Source organism: Lichenostomus cassidix, unplaced genomic scaffold (assembly GCF_008360975.1).
Source record: "Lichenostomus cassidix isolate B80296 unplaced genomic scaffold, HeHo_3.0 HiC_scaffold_33, whole genome shotgun sequence".
In the NCBI taxonomy this organism is placed as follows: domain Eukaryota; kingdom Metazoa; phylum Chordata; class Aves; order Passeriformes; family Meliphagidae; genus Lichenostomus; species Lichenostomus cassidix.
This window is the reverse complement of record NW_028147632.1, coordinates 739,022-754,416: the sequence shown is the minus strand read 5'-3', so window position 1 is coordinate 754,416 and position 15,395 is coordinate 739,022. Positions and strand designations below refer to the sequence as shown.

At 46.7% G+C, this 15,395-nt stretch overlaps 3 protein-coding genes across 3 annotated transcripts in view; 2 read left to right on the top strand and 1 right to left on the bottom strand.

Moving 5' to 3' along the window:
- Positions 1 to 1,033, top strand: part of LOC146421318 (uncharacterized) — a 2,486-nt gene extending 1,453 nt beyond the window's left edge. Inside the window, exon 2 of the mRNA XM_085047113.1 lies at positions 5 to 1,033. Within this exon, the coding sequence (XP_084903239.1) occupies positions 5 to 805 (801 nt within the window). The 3' untranslated portion in view covers positions 806 to 1,033. The remainder of the gene's footprint in view (positions 1 to 4) is intronic.
- Positions 1 to 15,395, bottom strand: part of LOC146421311 (uncharacterized) — a 141,095-nt gene that overhangs the window by 22,882 nt on the left and 102,818 nt on the right. The gene's annotated exons all lie outside the window — the stretch shown is intronic.
- Positions 1 to 15,395, top strand: part of LOC146421312 (uncharacterized) — a 107,251-nt gene that overhangs the window by 1,990 nt on the left and 89,866 nt on the right. The gene's annotated exons all lie outside the window — the stretch shown is intronic.

Here is a 15,395-nt window from a genome sequence, read left to right as displayed (position 1 = left end):
CCAGAGATGCTGCACGAGGAGGAGCTGCAAACGCAGCCCAGGGAGCTGCGAGGAGGAAAGAGCCTCGCTGTGCAGGGAAGGCGACCGGAGATGCAGCCAGAGCTCGGAGCTGGGGGAGAAGCCTCAGGGCGGAGAGAAGCCCCATAAGTGTGGGGAATGTGGGAAAAGCTTCAGGCGGAGATCTCACCTGACCCGGCACCAGATGATCCACACTGGGGAAAAGCCCTATGAGTGTGGGGAATGTGGGAAAACCTTCAGGCGGAGATCTCACCTCATCTGGCACCAGAGGATCCACACAGGAGAAAAGCCCTATGAGTGTGGAGAATGTGGGAAGAGCTTCAGGCTGATGTCCACCTTGATCACACACCAGAGGATCCACACAGGGGAAAAGCCCTATGACTGTGGGAGGTGTGGGAGGAGCTTCAGCCGGAAGTCCAGCCTGATGCGGCACCAGGCGATTCACACTGGGGAAACACCTTATGATTGCAAGGAATGTGGGAAGAGCTTCAGTGACAGCACCAAACGGATCCAGCACAAGAAGATCCACACTGGGGAGAGGCCCTACGAGTGTCCCAACTGTGGGAAGAGGTTTCAGAGCAGGTCCCATCTCCTCCTCCATGTGCGCATTCACACCCAGGAGAGGCCCTTCCGCTGCCCTGACTGTGGGAAGAGGTTCAAGCGAAACACCCACCTCATCACCCACCGGCGCATCCACACTGGGGAAAAGCCCTACGAGTGTGGGGAGTGTGGGAAGAGCTTCTCACAGAGCTCTCACTTGACTCGGCACCAACAGAGGCACCAGTGAGGGAAGCCCTGCGAGTGTCCCGAGTGCAGGAAGAGCTTCATTGCTGCTCCAACTCCATCCCCAGTGGGAAGATCTGCAGTGGATGATCCCCAGTGATCCCCGTGGGGCAGAATCCTGGTGAACCCCATTCCAGGTGATCCCCATCGGGTGAGGAGAATGTGTTTTAAATGTTCAAATTTTCTTTCTTCTCCTGCTCTGAGTTTGTTAGGAATAAATTCAATTCACATATCCAGTTCTGAGCCTGTTTTGTGCACAAAGGTGTTGGATGAGGGATCTCTTAGCCAGGTCCTTCTATCAACTCAGGAAGCCTTGGTTCAGTTTTCTCTCCCCTTGGCGGCTGTGCAGGGCAGTGAGAGAGCAGCTCTGCTGGGTGCCTGGCATGGGGCCAGCGTCACCCCACTGCAATGTGCCATGTCCTCGTGTGGCCCTGTGCTCTGGAGCCAGCGCTGCTGTTGCTTTTTCCTTCCTGATGATTTTCTCTTTTGCATCAAAGGCTTGTGAAGTGCCCCTGCTGTCCCTGGCGTCCCCTGGGCCTGCTCCCCCTGGGCCGTTGCAGGGCGGCTGGCTGGGAGCTGCCGTGGGGCTGCCCCGGGGGCTGCGTGCCGAGGCGGGGCCGGGAGGTGCGGAGAACTTGGTCGCTATTTGCAGAGCAATGGCGCCTTGGGCCCGGGCCCGTTGCAGGGCTGTTCCTCATGTGCGGCTTTGGCCTCGGCCAGCCCGGGGGCCACTGAGAGCGCGGGGCTTGGGCTGTGCGCTGTGCAGAGCCCGCGCCTCGCTGCCCTTGGCTGGCTGTGCTGTCACTCGGGATTGTCCCAGCGCAATTGCTGCTCGGTGCCAGCGAGCGGGAACAAGGCCAGCGCCGGTGTCGACCCCAGGCAGGCAGGCAGGGCTTTAGTGGGGCAGCAGCGGCGCCATGGTGGGAGCGTGTGTGCGGCCCGGGAGCGGCGGCAGCGGGCGGAGCCCGGGGAGGCTGCGGCGGAGCTCGGAGAGGCTGTCCCAGCGCAGGTGGGAGCCGCGCTGGCTTGTGCCGGGGCTCGGGGCTCGCTGCGGGCGGATGGAGGGGATAGAGGGGGTCTGTGGCGGCTTCCTTCTCCCTCCCTCCCCCTCTCTCTCCCTCCCTCCCTGGCTGTGGCGCCGTGTTGCCGCTGGCCTGAGGCCGCTGAGGGAACGGCTGCCCGCGGTCTCCTTGCCGCTGCTGCCTCGGCAGGAGGCGGTGCCGGAGCAGCGCTGGCTCGTCCCGCTCGCTGTGGGTAGCACAGAGGTGGCTGCGCTGTCGGCGGCAGTGTGCGGGAAAATCCGCGTGGCCAGAGGTTTGTGTGCCCGCAGGAGACAGAGGAGTCGTGTACAAGTGACTTTATAGATGGAGAGAGGGAGAGGCCGTGGGGCATTTGCCATGGGTCTGTAAAACGCAGCCTCCTTTTTATGCTCGTTTCTCCGGCTGCGTTTCATTGTCCCTTTGCCCTCTTGTCACGCTATCTGGAGGAAAATCAAAAACTATCCAAAAAGATTTTTAATGTTAGCGTGTCAAGCCGTTACTTTATTATCTGAGCAGGATGTTGTTCTGACCAGGATGTACCACGGGAATGACCTCCTCTAGAGCCCGGGTTTGTAGAGAGAATCGTTCTATGGCACATTAATTTTGCATGGTTTCTCAGGCATTTTATACTGTCAAAACTCATAAAACGATTTTTGGTCAGTCTTAATTGGTCCCATGTTGCTTATTTTCTAATCTGTTGTTTAGTATTGGATCCAGATTTCTTCTCTTCTGATGCTAATTAGGTCTTCCTTCTTATCTCTCTTTGGCCAGGCAAGGTGTCTCCAAACAGCCAGGGGTGAGGTTTGGAGCTGATGTTCGTTAATGGCTGCTGATGGCCTTTTGTCTTTTGGTCTCCTCCTAGTGTGTTGGTATGTTAAGCTTATCAGACCTCACCTGGCGGAACAATTTTCGGGAAAAAATCTTAGAATTCCGTTTCCTGGGCTAAAGACAAACCAAACCTTTGACTGAAGTTTATACATAATATTTAAACTGGTATATATTTCCACACAGTGGCTGAAGTGCTTGGAAGGTACAGACTTCCCGATCCGCCCACTGCCTGTGTCCCTTAATATGCACCCCTAGTTAGTGTAACATTCGGTATTCATGGCTCTGAAAAGTGTTTGTTCTGCTTGTGGAAGTTCAGGAATGGAGCAGGAGCTTGACTTTGAATCAGTTCGTGTCAATTAGTAATATTTTCTGAAAGTTATGCTTTCTCCTGGTACTTTTTTCAGTGCCTTTCTCTAATTCAATCATCGTATAGTGTGATTCCCAACTGATTTCCCTGAATTTGTGGTAGCAAAAATTCCCCAATGGTTTATTACACTCTGTAAAGCATCCACAATGCTAACACATGTTGGAGTGAGGAGAGATATTTTTCCCCCACTTTTTTTAGTCAAGTTTTCCCAATATTTTGCCTTTTGGCATTTTCTTTGCAGCTGAACCAATTAGTGCAGCAGAGTCAGATCTCCTCAGTCTGGGCTCTGCCTTGAGCTGTGCAAATTCCATCTGTGCAAGCAGGCAGAGCTTGGGCTGAGGGACAGAGGGAATTGGCCCAATTGCTCCCCCAGGCCACAAGGCCCTGGTCCATTGTCCAGCCTTTGCCCCAGCAGTGTTCATTTGTATTTCTAAAGCTCCTTCCTCTCGTGGCTGCCTGGAACAGAAACTTCTCTGCCAGGGCAGCCATCGGGTGACTCACATGTGGCTCTGCCCCCCACAAGCTGCTTTGGGGTTTTTTCTTCAACAGTATTGTATTAATTAGCTGCAGGAGGAGGAGGAGGTGGGATTTTGTAGCAGGAAGAGGAGGAGGAGTAGTGACTGCAGGTTTTCTGGGTGTCATTTGTTATGAGTTATCTAAGGAACAGTGGTGTTCTTGCACTTCTCCATATTCAGTCATTAATTAAATTAAAATTAAAAAAAATAAGTGTCTTGCTTGTTTGAAAATCACTAGCTTGTGGATAGTTTTTAATTACAGATTTTTAGGTTCAGTCCAGGGCTAGATGAATTCACGTCTGCATCCTAATGTACACAGGATGACAAAGTTGTTCTTCATTGGGGATTTAGCATCCTCATATCCATAAACACAAATGACTAAGAACTTGACTCCAAATGCAGACATCTCTTGTCTTACACCAGAAGATTGTTTTTTTTCTGTGTCTTCATTATTTGCCCACTGTCAGGATGTGTAGCCACCTACACACCACACTATTCTCAAATGATATGTTTTATTTATTTTATCTGCTTTACTAAATGCTTTAACAAAAACCAAAAAAACCAAACAAAAAAAAACCCCCAAAAACCAAACCACTTTCATGGTGGCTTTTTCCAGTGTAGATTCATCATAACCTCAGCTCCAGTGCAAAGACTGGAATTGCAAAAAAACTCTGTATAACCTTGAATCTATCAGACTGTCACAAAGACTGAATCCCACAGTAAAAAAAAAAAAAAACCCAAAAACCACAGAATGAAATCAGTGGAGCTGCTTCAGTGCATATTACACACTGAATTAAAGGCGTCAGCCTCTACCCTTTTTAGCCATGTGACAAAATTGTGTTTATAATACTTCAGCTTCAGAGCTGAGAGCCAGCAACTCTTTTTAATTGGAATGCTCACCCTGTTTCCTCCTGTGCCCTTAACCCCTCTCAGGATTTGCTCCCTGCACAAAAAGTATATATAGATGAGGAATATTTTTTTTTACCTTATCTGCTGAAGTATTGAGTTACAATTTACATAACACTGAGCCATAAACTTGAGCATTAGCAGAGGGTGTTATTCCCATCAGAGGAGGGGAGAATTGGGGTGAATTCATACATTTTGCTGAAGCTGTCTAATGCATGGATGCACACCAGAAGCAGAAAGGTTTCAATCTTGCCCTGCCTTGCCTTGTTGGTATTAATTAAATTATGCATTTAGCCATTTCTTTAGCACAGTACTAGGGTGTCTTTCGTGGAGGACTGTCTGAGGACTAGTGAGCTACTGTGCCTGAAACAGAAAGTAAAAGGAGAAGAGTTACAGTGTGAGACAATTTATTCAAGCCTTGTTTTGGGTGTGTTTGGAACACCAGATTGATTCACCCCCACTGGACATGGGCACTGCATCACTTCTGTGGTGTTCCTATAAAGTGAGTACCTTCCAGTGCCTCACTCTACTCAGCTGCACATTTTAAGTTGCATCCCCAGACAAACAGCATGCACAAGCCCACTGAACCCCCTGCTCTGACTTAAATTAAAGAGCACAGAGGTCCTGTGAGATGTTTTTCCTCATGTAAGAGGCAGCTGAATGTAGTGGTCTTCAGGACCTGGGGGAATTGTCCTGTGCCAGCCCAAGAGATGTGAGGGTGCTGTGGATCTGTGTCTGCAGATGCAGCCAGGAGTGAGGCTGAGCACAGATTGTCCTCAGGCACATGCAGTGCACACACATCCACACTCACGAGTGCAGCCACAAAATCCATGTAGAGAATAATGCCTGGATGCTGCAGGACCCACCCTGGTCAGCCAAAGGGGGGTGGGAATTTGAAATGTTTTGATTGCTGTGTCTTTTCTATTCACAGAAAAGACCCCCAGCAGACAAAGGGTCACAGGTACAGTATGTCTTTCTAGCTATACCCACATTCTATGGGGAGGGGACAACCACACTGATTGTTTTTCTACCCATGATTTCATGAAGGCATGTGCAATTGGTTTGGTTTTGCTCGAGGATTCATCACAGGGTGGCTGAGCCTCCAAAGGGAGCATCTTTTGTGTATTGCCAGGCACTTGTCTGCTATACTGAGTTGTGAGAGAGATCAGATCAAGAGTCTTGGCCTGGTAGAAACTTTTCCTTACATGTCAATAGTCCTACAAGAGAAATGACGAATGATTTATTTCAGCCTTGATTCAAAAAATTATTTCAAGGCTCATAATTCAAGGGCACATTGCATACCTTATAGCCAAGGCCTCAAAGGTTTAAAATAAATAATTTAAAATTATTTTTCTTACTTTAATCTTACAGATTTCAGTATTCACCAAACACACTTTAGCCCCTCAACGTTCCGTTTTTCAAGGATGGAATCCATTGGTGTGGAACAAACCACTGTGTATCATGGTCTCAGTAGACACTGGCATGAATTGCCAGCACAACAGCCAGTCCTAGACAGTGTGATGGCCTGGAAGTGAGGAGATGGACCTTCTTTTCTCCTCTACTGCCCTGTGCTCAGTCGTATTTTCTCCCTGTTCAAAAACCTGCCTCCTATAAAGAATCATTATTACCTCTCCAATCAATGTATGTAAAGCTTGACTTTAGTGATGCCCATGAAGTCCCTTGAGGCACAGAAATGACTGATACCAGGATAGTGTGAGATGTAATTTTATTTTTTCTTAAACTCTCTCATAGTTGTGTAACTGCTGGTTAATTTTTCCACCAATAACGATTAGGTTAAGAATTTCTTCTCTTCAGCTAAGAAGCACCTCATCAATACGACTCACATTACTGGGTTTGTCTGTTCTCTCCCTACCAGGGTCCCTGTGCTGTACCTGGTATCCCTGGACCACAGGGGCCTCCTGGCCAGGATGTAAGTAAAATAAAAGTGCATGTGCTCAAGAAATTTGTCAGTGCTTGAATCTAATTGCCTTAAAAATTTATGTTGATAATCAACTGTAGTCATTGAGTGTTACTAGGATTGTCCAAGGGAGACGATTTGAAGGAGTGGAGCTTTTGCAACTTAGGATGTCAAAGGAAAAAAAAGCAACTGGAATAAGGAGGATTGCTTCAAGAAAAGTGGTGGACATCACCACTGAACCATTTTAAAATGACACTGGAGAAGGGACTTGGCAGCATACACTAAGCAAAGATCCCACACTGGGAAAGGATTGTGGTTAGGCTGTCTAGGAACTTCTTAGAGTCCACTGAGATAAGTACCCTGTAGTATTTCTGTTAAAACAGGGTCACAGCTGTTAAAAAGTTCTTTATGAGTTCATTTTGCTGCTGCTATTGTGCATGTTTGAGGACATTTTAACCTCTTGGTCCATTGCTGTCTCAGCAGGTGAGTCATGGAACTGAGGAATAGAGAGGAAGGTGGCAGACTCCCAGATGGAAAGCTGGCCCCACTCTCTGCCTGCTTCTGCTTCAGTGCTGCGTCAGAAAGAGGAGAATTTTTTCCTCTGTGATGTGGAAAACAGTCCTGTGAAGGAGGCTCTGAAGTTTTTGAAGGGTTTGATCTTTGGATTTGTGCCTGTTGAGGGAACACTAGGAGGAGGGGGAAATGACCTTCTGTATCTCCCCTTCTCAGTGCTGCTCCATGGTGCTGTCATGTCTGAAATGGGTACCAGTTCTCACCAACTCCACAGCAAGAGATTTTCAACCCTCCTGTGGCTTTATTGACATCCATCAGGTGGCCTGAAGGGGGTACTTTCCAGTGGGAAGAAGGTCTAGTTTTCTTCCCACCTACTTCTTGCCCAGAGAGATGTGGATGCCTCATCCCTGGAAGTGTTCAAGGGCAGGCTGGATGAGGCTCTGAGCAACCTGGGATAGTGAAGGTGTCCTGGCCCACGGCAGGAGGTTGGAATTGGGTGACCTTTAAGGTTCCTTCCAACCCAAACCACTGTAACATTCTGTGATTCTATACTTTGTCACAAGACAAATGATTATTCCAGGCTATTCTTCCACAGCCCCTGAGAGTTGAAATGGTCCTTTGCCACCATCACCCTGTGTTCCTGAGCAGCCAGAGATTTGGGATTGATTGTGTCCTTCTGCCTGTCCCTAGATCATGACACTTTGCTGCAGATGCTTGAGGTTTTTAATCAAGAGGTTTTGAACAGGAGATAGGAGAGATGGGTTTATTAGAGCTGTACTGTGTGAGGAAAGTGTCAGAGGCAGCTTTTTGGAGTCTCTTCCTGCCTCTACTCAGATCAGCATTGGCTGGTCAACTCTTGGAGATGCAGCACTAAGGTCTTTACATTTTTCTTTTCCCTGCAGATAATTAACCCAAACACAGCCATTCCTCAGGCTACTTATAAAACACATTCTCCATTACACTCACTGCTTTAATTGCACTCAGTATGTCTTTTACCTTAGGACCTTTCTGTATTGTTTGATCACCTATTAAGCAGGAGGGTCCCATGGCGGCCGTGGGGCACAGGGGGTGTGGAGTGGGGATCTGGGGTGACCCCCGGAGCTCTGGGACCGATTGTTGCCGAGATTTAAATTGAAAACTTGACAACTCAATATGAGTTTTTAAAGCAAGCTTCAGTTTATTGATCTGCAGTATACAGTTTTATAGTGTAGTTAACTAGATCATGCATATTCTGTAATCATACAATATTATTGGTTATATACTTCCACGCCCTAAGTTTGGCTACTTGCCTTAAACATAGATACATATTAGCTATAATGTCTGATTTCTGCATTCTTGCTAGTGATTACTGCATTCTTGACGGCTCCCACCACCTCTATGTTGCAGCAAGGTTATTGTGCCCTAAATCGCTGATTGGACACAGGCATCTTAGGCAATATTTAGCTGAGTACGGCTATTGTTAAGAAACAGCTTGTTTAAGTCTGTATGTTCTTTTTCTATTAGCTAATTCCCCACAATTCCCCCGTTTTTCTTTACGTGTTTGTGCAAGTCAAAGCTGATTTACTGTCTGTGACAATGATTTCTTCAAGCATTGCAAAGCACAAGGTAGAATAACAGCTATGCCAACAAAAATAAGTAGAGCCACTAATCCTATTTGCATGATATAGCGAAGGCATCTTGTTATACTTTAATTACCTCAAGGAATCCCGAATAGGCTGTTGTTGTCTTGCATAGTTATCTTTGTGATATGGTTTTTAAGCTATTGCAGCTGTTTATGTATGGACTCACAGGTTTCTCCATTTGCTTTCATCACTTACTAAGTATAACTAGGTCTTTGGGCAAAAACTACTCCACGGATGGGTTTGCCTTTGCCTGAGGTGGGACTAATCTAAACAGTCTTTCTTAAGAAACTTCTTACGTGTATCACAGGGACTTTATTTCCATCTACTGTGTGCAAAGGTTCGGACTCGGCAGGACCGGCTCGATTGATAGAACTCTTTGTGTTAACTATCTAGGTGGCCTTTGCTAAGTTTAGTTTCTAATTTTTGAAGGTTTCCCCGCCAAGTGCCTTCAAAGTTGTCTTAAGAAGTCTGTTGCACTGTTCAACTTTCCCGGCAGCTGGTGCATGATAGGGGATATGGTATATCTATTTAATTTTATGTTTTCTAGCTCAGGTGTTTATGAGGCCATTCTTGAAATGGGTTTCATTGTCAGACTCGATTTTCTCAGGGGTACCATGTCTCTACAGGACTTGCTTTTCTAGGCTCAAGATGGTGTTTCGGGCAGTAGCATGAGGCACAGGGTAGGTCTCTAACCATCTTGTGGTTGCTTTTACCATGGTCAACACGTAGTGCTTTCTTTGGCGGGTTTGGGGAAGGGTGATGTAGTCAACTTGCTATACTTCTCCATACTTGTACTTTGACCATCGTTCACCATACCACAGAGGCTTCACCCGCTTGGTCTGTTTGATTGCAGCGCAAGTCTCACAGCTGTGGATCACCTGTGAGATGTTGTCTATGGTCAAGTCTACTTCTCGGTCACGAGCCCACCTGTATGTTGTATCTCTCCCTTGATGACCAGAGGCATTATGGGCCCAACGAGCTAGAAATAACTCTCCTTTGTGCTGCCAGTCTAGATTTACTTGTGACACTTTCACCTTGGCAGCTCGGTCTACTTGCTCGTTGTTATGATGCTCTTCATTAGTTTGACTCTTGGGTACATGTGCATCTACGTGTTGAACTTTTACAGTCAGCTTTTCTGCTCGGGCGGCGATGTCCTGCCAAATCTCAGCGGCTTAGATGGGTTTTCTTCTGCGCTGCTAGTTAGCCTTTTTCCAGCGATCTAACTATTCCTACAGTGTATTGGCTACTATCTAGGAGTTGGTGTAGAGATAAAGCCTTGGCCATTTTTCTCGTTTGGCAATATCTAAAGCCAGTTGGATGGCTTTAAGCTCTGCGACCTGATTCGATTTACTTTGTCTCTCGGTAGCTTGTACAGCTTGTTGTGTGGGGCTCCACACTGCAGCTTTTCACTTTCGATCTGCGCCTACAATTCGGTAGGACCTATTGGTGAAGAGGGCATAGCGTCTTTCACTCTCTGGCAGCTCGTTATACGGGGGTGCTTCCTCGGCACGTGCTACTTTCTCTTCTGCTTCTTTTGAAGATAATTTAAAAGTCTCACCTTTAGGCCAGTTTGTTATGATTTCTAGAATCCCAGGGCGATTCGGGTTTTCAATACGGGCGCGCTGTGTGATGAGGGCAATTTATTTGCTCCACGTGGCATCAGTGGCATGGTGGGTAGAGGGAACTCTTCTCTTGAACATCTACCCCAGCACTGGCAGTCGGGGTGCAAGGAGAAGTTGTGTTTCTGTGCCAATCACCTCTGAGGCGGCTTGGACTCCTTCGTAAGCTGCCAAGATTTTTTTTTCGGTGGGAGTGTAGTTGACTTCAGACCCTCTGTAACTTCGACTCTAGAATCTCAGTGGTCGACCTCGGGTTTCACTAGGCACTTTCTGCCAAAGGCTCCAGGACAGACCATGGCTCTCGGCTGCAGAGTAAAGCACATTTTTTACTTCTGGTCTTGTCTTGACTGGGCCAAGGGCTACCGCATGAGCAATCTCTTGTTTGATCTGGGTGAAGGTTTGCTGCTGTTCAGGGTCCCAGTGGAAATCGTTCTTTTTGCGGGTTATGAGGTAGAGAGGACTCACGATCTGGCTGTACTCAGGGATGTGCATTCTCTAAAAGCCTATGGCGCCTAGGAAAGCTTGCGTCTCCTTCTTGTTGGTTGGTGGAGACATCGCGATGATCTTATTGATGACCTCAGAAGGAATCTGACGCCGTTCGTCTTGCCACTTTACTCTCAGGAACTGGATCTCTCGGGCAGGTCTCTTGACTTTACTCTTCTTGATGGCAAAACCGGCTTCCAGGAGAATTCTGATGATTTTTTTTCTTTTCTCAAATACTTTTGTTGCTGTGTCCCCCCACACAATGATGTCATCAATATACTGCAGATGTTTTGGAGTCTCACCCTTTTTCAGTGCAGCTTGGATTAGTCTATGGCAGATGGTGGGACTGTGCTTCCACCCCTGGGGCAGTCGGTTCCACGTGTACTGCACACCTCTCTAGGTGAAAGCAAACTGAGGCCTGCACTCTGCTGCCAGAGGAATGGAGAAAAAGGCATTGGCAATGTCAATGGTCGCATACCACTTTGCTGCTTTGGATTCCAGCTCATATTGAAGTTCTAACATGTCCGGTACAGCAGCACTCAGTGGTGGTGTGACTTCATTTAGGCCACGGTAATCTACCGTCAGTCTCCATTCTTTACTGGACTTACGCACCGGCCATATAGGGCTGTTAAAGGGTGAGTGAGCCTTGCTGACCACCCCTTGGCTCTCTAGATCTCGAATCATCTTATGGATGGGGGCCACAGAGTTTTTGTCAGTGTGGTATTGCTGGCGATGCACTGTTGCTGTAGCAATTGGTACCCGCTGTTCTTTAATTCTCAGTAGTTCTACAGCAGACGGGTTATCTGAAAGACCGGGCAGGCTATTCAGTTGTTTTATGTCTTCCGTTTCTACGGCTGCTATCTCAAAAGCTCAGCGATGTCTCTTTGGGTCTTTGAAATATCCACTCTTGAGATAGTCTATGCCGAGGATGCATGGGGCGTCTGGACTAGTCACAATGGGGTGTTTTTGCCACTCGTTCTCAGTTAAACTCACTTCAGCTTCCAGTACAGTCAGCTGCTGGGATCTTCCTGTCACCTCAGAAATAGAAATGGATTCGGTCTCCACATACCTGGATGGCATCAGGGTGCACTGAGCGCCGGTGTTAACCAAAGCCGTGTATTTTTGTGGGTCAGACGTGCCAGGCCATCGGATCCACACAGTCCAATAGATCCGATTATCCCTTTCCTCTACCTGGCTAGAGGCAGGGCTCCTCTAATCCTGTTTTTGGTGCACGATGTTCTTCTGTAAATGTGTTTTTGAGGTTCCTTCAAGAGGATTAGTCATATTATCATTTCTATTTTGTCGGGGGTTCTGTCTACAAGAGACTGGGGCAGTGTTGTACCTAGATGAGCTTCTTGAAGTGGATGTTTCTTTTTTCAATTCACGTACCCGGGCTGCTAAGGAGGAGGTGGGTTTCCTATCCCACTTTCTCATGTCTTCCCCATGCTCCTGCAGGAAAAACCAGAGGTCACGTCGCGGGGTTTGTCTTCTTTCCCTGGCTGGGGGACGTCTGTTCCTGATGGCAGAGACTCTGGTTGGTTTCGGTGTGACATGGAAAAATCCTTCTTTGAACTCTTTCCTTAGTTTCTGGAGGCTCTCTTCAATTAAGCTCTGGACTTGCTCGGCTAGGTTTGTTTTCACTGATGAGACCTGAGTGCGTAGTGGAGCGGTGACAGTGTTTTCGTAAATTTTCAGTTTGTTTGTTAACACGCCCACTTGGTCTTCGCCTTCCCTCCACTGCAGTGTTGCCAGGTAACGAGAGTATATCTCTGGTCCGAGCCGCGCGAATCTTAGCCACATTTGTGAAGTGCACCGGACATTATCTGGGTTCTTGGGGAATCTCTCGTTGTCTGAGAAAATGATCTCTAGCACAGCCAATTCCCTCAGGCATCGGATACCTTGTTCTATTGTGTTCTATTTCCTTTGGTGCATTTGGAGGTCTTCTTTGCACAGGTATCTGTCCCGTACACTCAGCAGCAATCGCCGCCAGAGGCTGAGAGTTTCTTGGGTTTTCTCAATCCCTTGGTTAATGACCACATCCTGAGACAGGGATCTCAGTTGTCTGGCCTCACTTCTATCTAGAATAGTGTCATTAGCTGCGGCGTCCCAGATGCGGAGCAGCCAGGTTAAGATGGACTCATTCGCCTGCCGGGTGAATTCCCTCTGTAGGTCACGCAGCTCCCCCAGGGATAGAGAGCGAGTGATGATTTCCGGCTCTGTCTCTTCTGCTGGGTGAGATGGTCCTGCCGCATCCTCATCAGTCGCTGTGCGGACTGACTTGTTCTTGGATTTCTTTTTCTGGACGGGGGCAACCGCTACTGGCTTTGGCTGTTCTGATTCGGCAATGGTTTGTGTTGAGACATTGATTGTTTTTTTGGTTTTTTTCTTCTTGCTTGTTGATTTGTTTTTTTTCTCTTTTTCTTCGAGAAGACGCTGTACAACACCAAGTATTGTTCTGTTTTTCAGCATGAGGTACACTGTGCTGGTCGCAGAGAAGAAAGAAAACAGAACTAACAGGAAGATTATGCCATCTTTAGCATCTAGAGAGAACTCAATATTGTCAAAGATGGTTGTGCCTGGCCTGAAATGCTGGAAGAAACCGCTCTCTCCTCCTAGCCCCAGAGGGTGGGTGCGATTGCTGAGGAGGTCCCAGACGGAGCAGCTCAGGTTAGGCCAGGCAGACAAAGTCGAGTAAATATACTGAATGGTGTTTATCGCCTCACAGGTTACTATGCAATAGGCATAATAAACCAATAGAGCAATTTTCATGCTATGCCCTGATCGTAACAAGAGCAATACAACGGGCAGATAGTTTCCCATTTGAGGAAAGATATAGAGAGCGAGATAAAGCACCCATATAGATAAGCTGAGCATCGTGGTGATAGGATTTCTGAGTTTCCCCAGGTCGAGCCCCACGTTGGGCGCCAAAATATGTCTTGGTTTGAAAACAAACCAATGGGAGATCACAAGTCAAGATTGAAATTAAAAATAAGTGAAATAATACAAGGAAAAGCACTGACAAAGTCAGATACAACCTAACACCCTGTTAGGGTGGTAGTAGCAGTCTAACTGAAGTAGTCCAGTCGAAGCGGTGATCTTGTGAATGTCTAGTCTCTAGCTGAAGATTCAGTAGTAGCTCTGGTCCTCTGGGAACCCAGTAGACAGGGCTAGCTCAGGCAGTTCCAAGGCCAGGTTATATCCAGGTGGGAACACCTGGCTCCTCCCTCTTCGGCAGAGCATCTCACAATGGGATGAGATAAGTCCATGAGTCACACGGTGGGTCCCTGATGGCTCATTGCTTGTCATGCGGGGTGGGTCATTAGCAAGTGATAATAGCTAACGGATGGCCCATTGCCTGTCATCTGGAGTGGGTGATAGCAGCTAATGGCCCACAGCTGGTGGTAATAGAATACTTAACTACATCAATATTGCAACTTAGGACACTCACCATGATTGCTGAGGTTAAAGCAACACGTGCCTTCAAATTCATCACAGCCATGCCTTGAGCTAATAAGAGAAAATCTACCACAGCTCTGTTTTGAAGGGTAGAAAAGGGATTGTATGGTGATGAAAGAGAGAGACAAATTATGTTTTGCCCTGTCAAGTTGGCTAGAGTGACCCACAAATTTGTTTTGTGCTGCACTGGAATCTATGCTACAACAACAGAGATTAGGCAAGCTAAGGTTAGTGAATTCACATAATAACCTTAACAACACATCTAGAATCATCAATACAGTAACAATAACTGTTCTAAAAAGCAAAATTACATTTTTCTATACATAAAATTTTAGCATAAGTATTGCATTGTCTAATTGCTTGAGGGGTTATACTCCCCCCGTTTTGTTTTTGGCAAGACATGTTTCTTTCTATAAGAAGATGAAAATGACACAAAGGTGTAACAATACATGGAATGAAACAATAAGCTTATTTAAGAAAATACATCCTCAATTATTTAACTACTCTGCTATCTCCCAGGGACTGCAATTGCTGGGGAACCTCATTCCACAGGCAGGGCTTGGAGAACCTTTCCCGGGCAAGGATTCCAAGTTTACCTGGAAGAGGGTTCAACTTTCACAAGTCCAAATCAGCGAGTCAAGTGACTCGATTACATTTTTGGTGCAGAAACACCTGGGTTTGGTGGCATATTTCCCAACCAGTTAGGACTAAGGCTTGGCCAGAGCCCCAGGCCTTAACTGGGAGGGTTTTCTTAGAGCATCTTATAAACAAGCTTTGATTAATACCAATAAGGAGAGTGTTTTATCATGTTACCACTTTGGTAGATAATTATATAAGGTGAGGTGAAATATTTGAAAACAGTGTGCTGAGAAACGGAGGCTTGACAATCCAATATGAATTTACCACAAGCTTCGGTTTATTGATTTACAGCATACAGTTTTATAATGTAGTTAACTAATTCATGCATATTCTGTAATCATACAATACTATTGGTTATATACTTCCACGCCCTAAGTTTGGCTACTTGCCTTAACATGTATCTATGTTTATCTATAGTGCCTGATTTCTGCATATTTGCTACCAATTAACGCATTCTAGACGGCTCCTACGATCTCCATGTAGAAGGAAAGTCATGGTGACCTTAGATTGCTGATTGGACGAAGGTATCTAATTAATAGTTGGCTGAATATGGCTATTGTTAAGAAGTGGCTTGTTAAGTAGCAATCTATCTACATTGGTGTGTCCCTTCTCTAGAAGCCAGCTTTCCACAACAGTGGACCTTATCATTTGACTTTAACTAAGGAAGATGAAACTGCAAGGCTTTTGT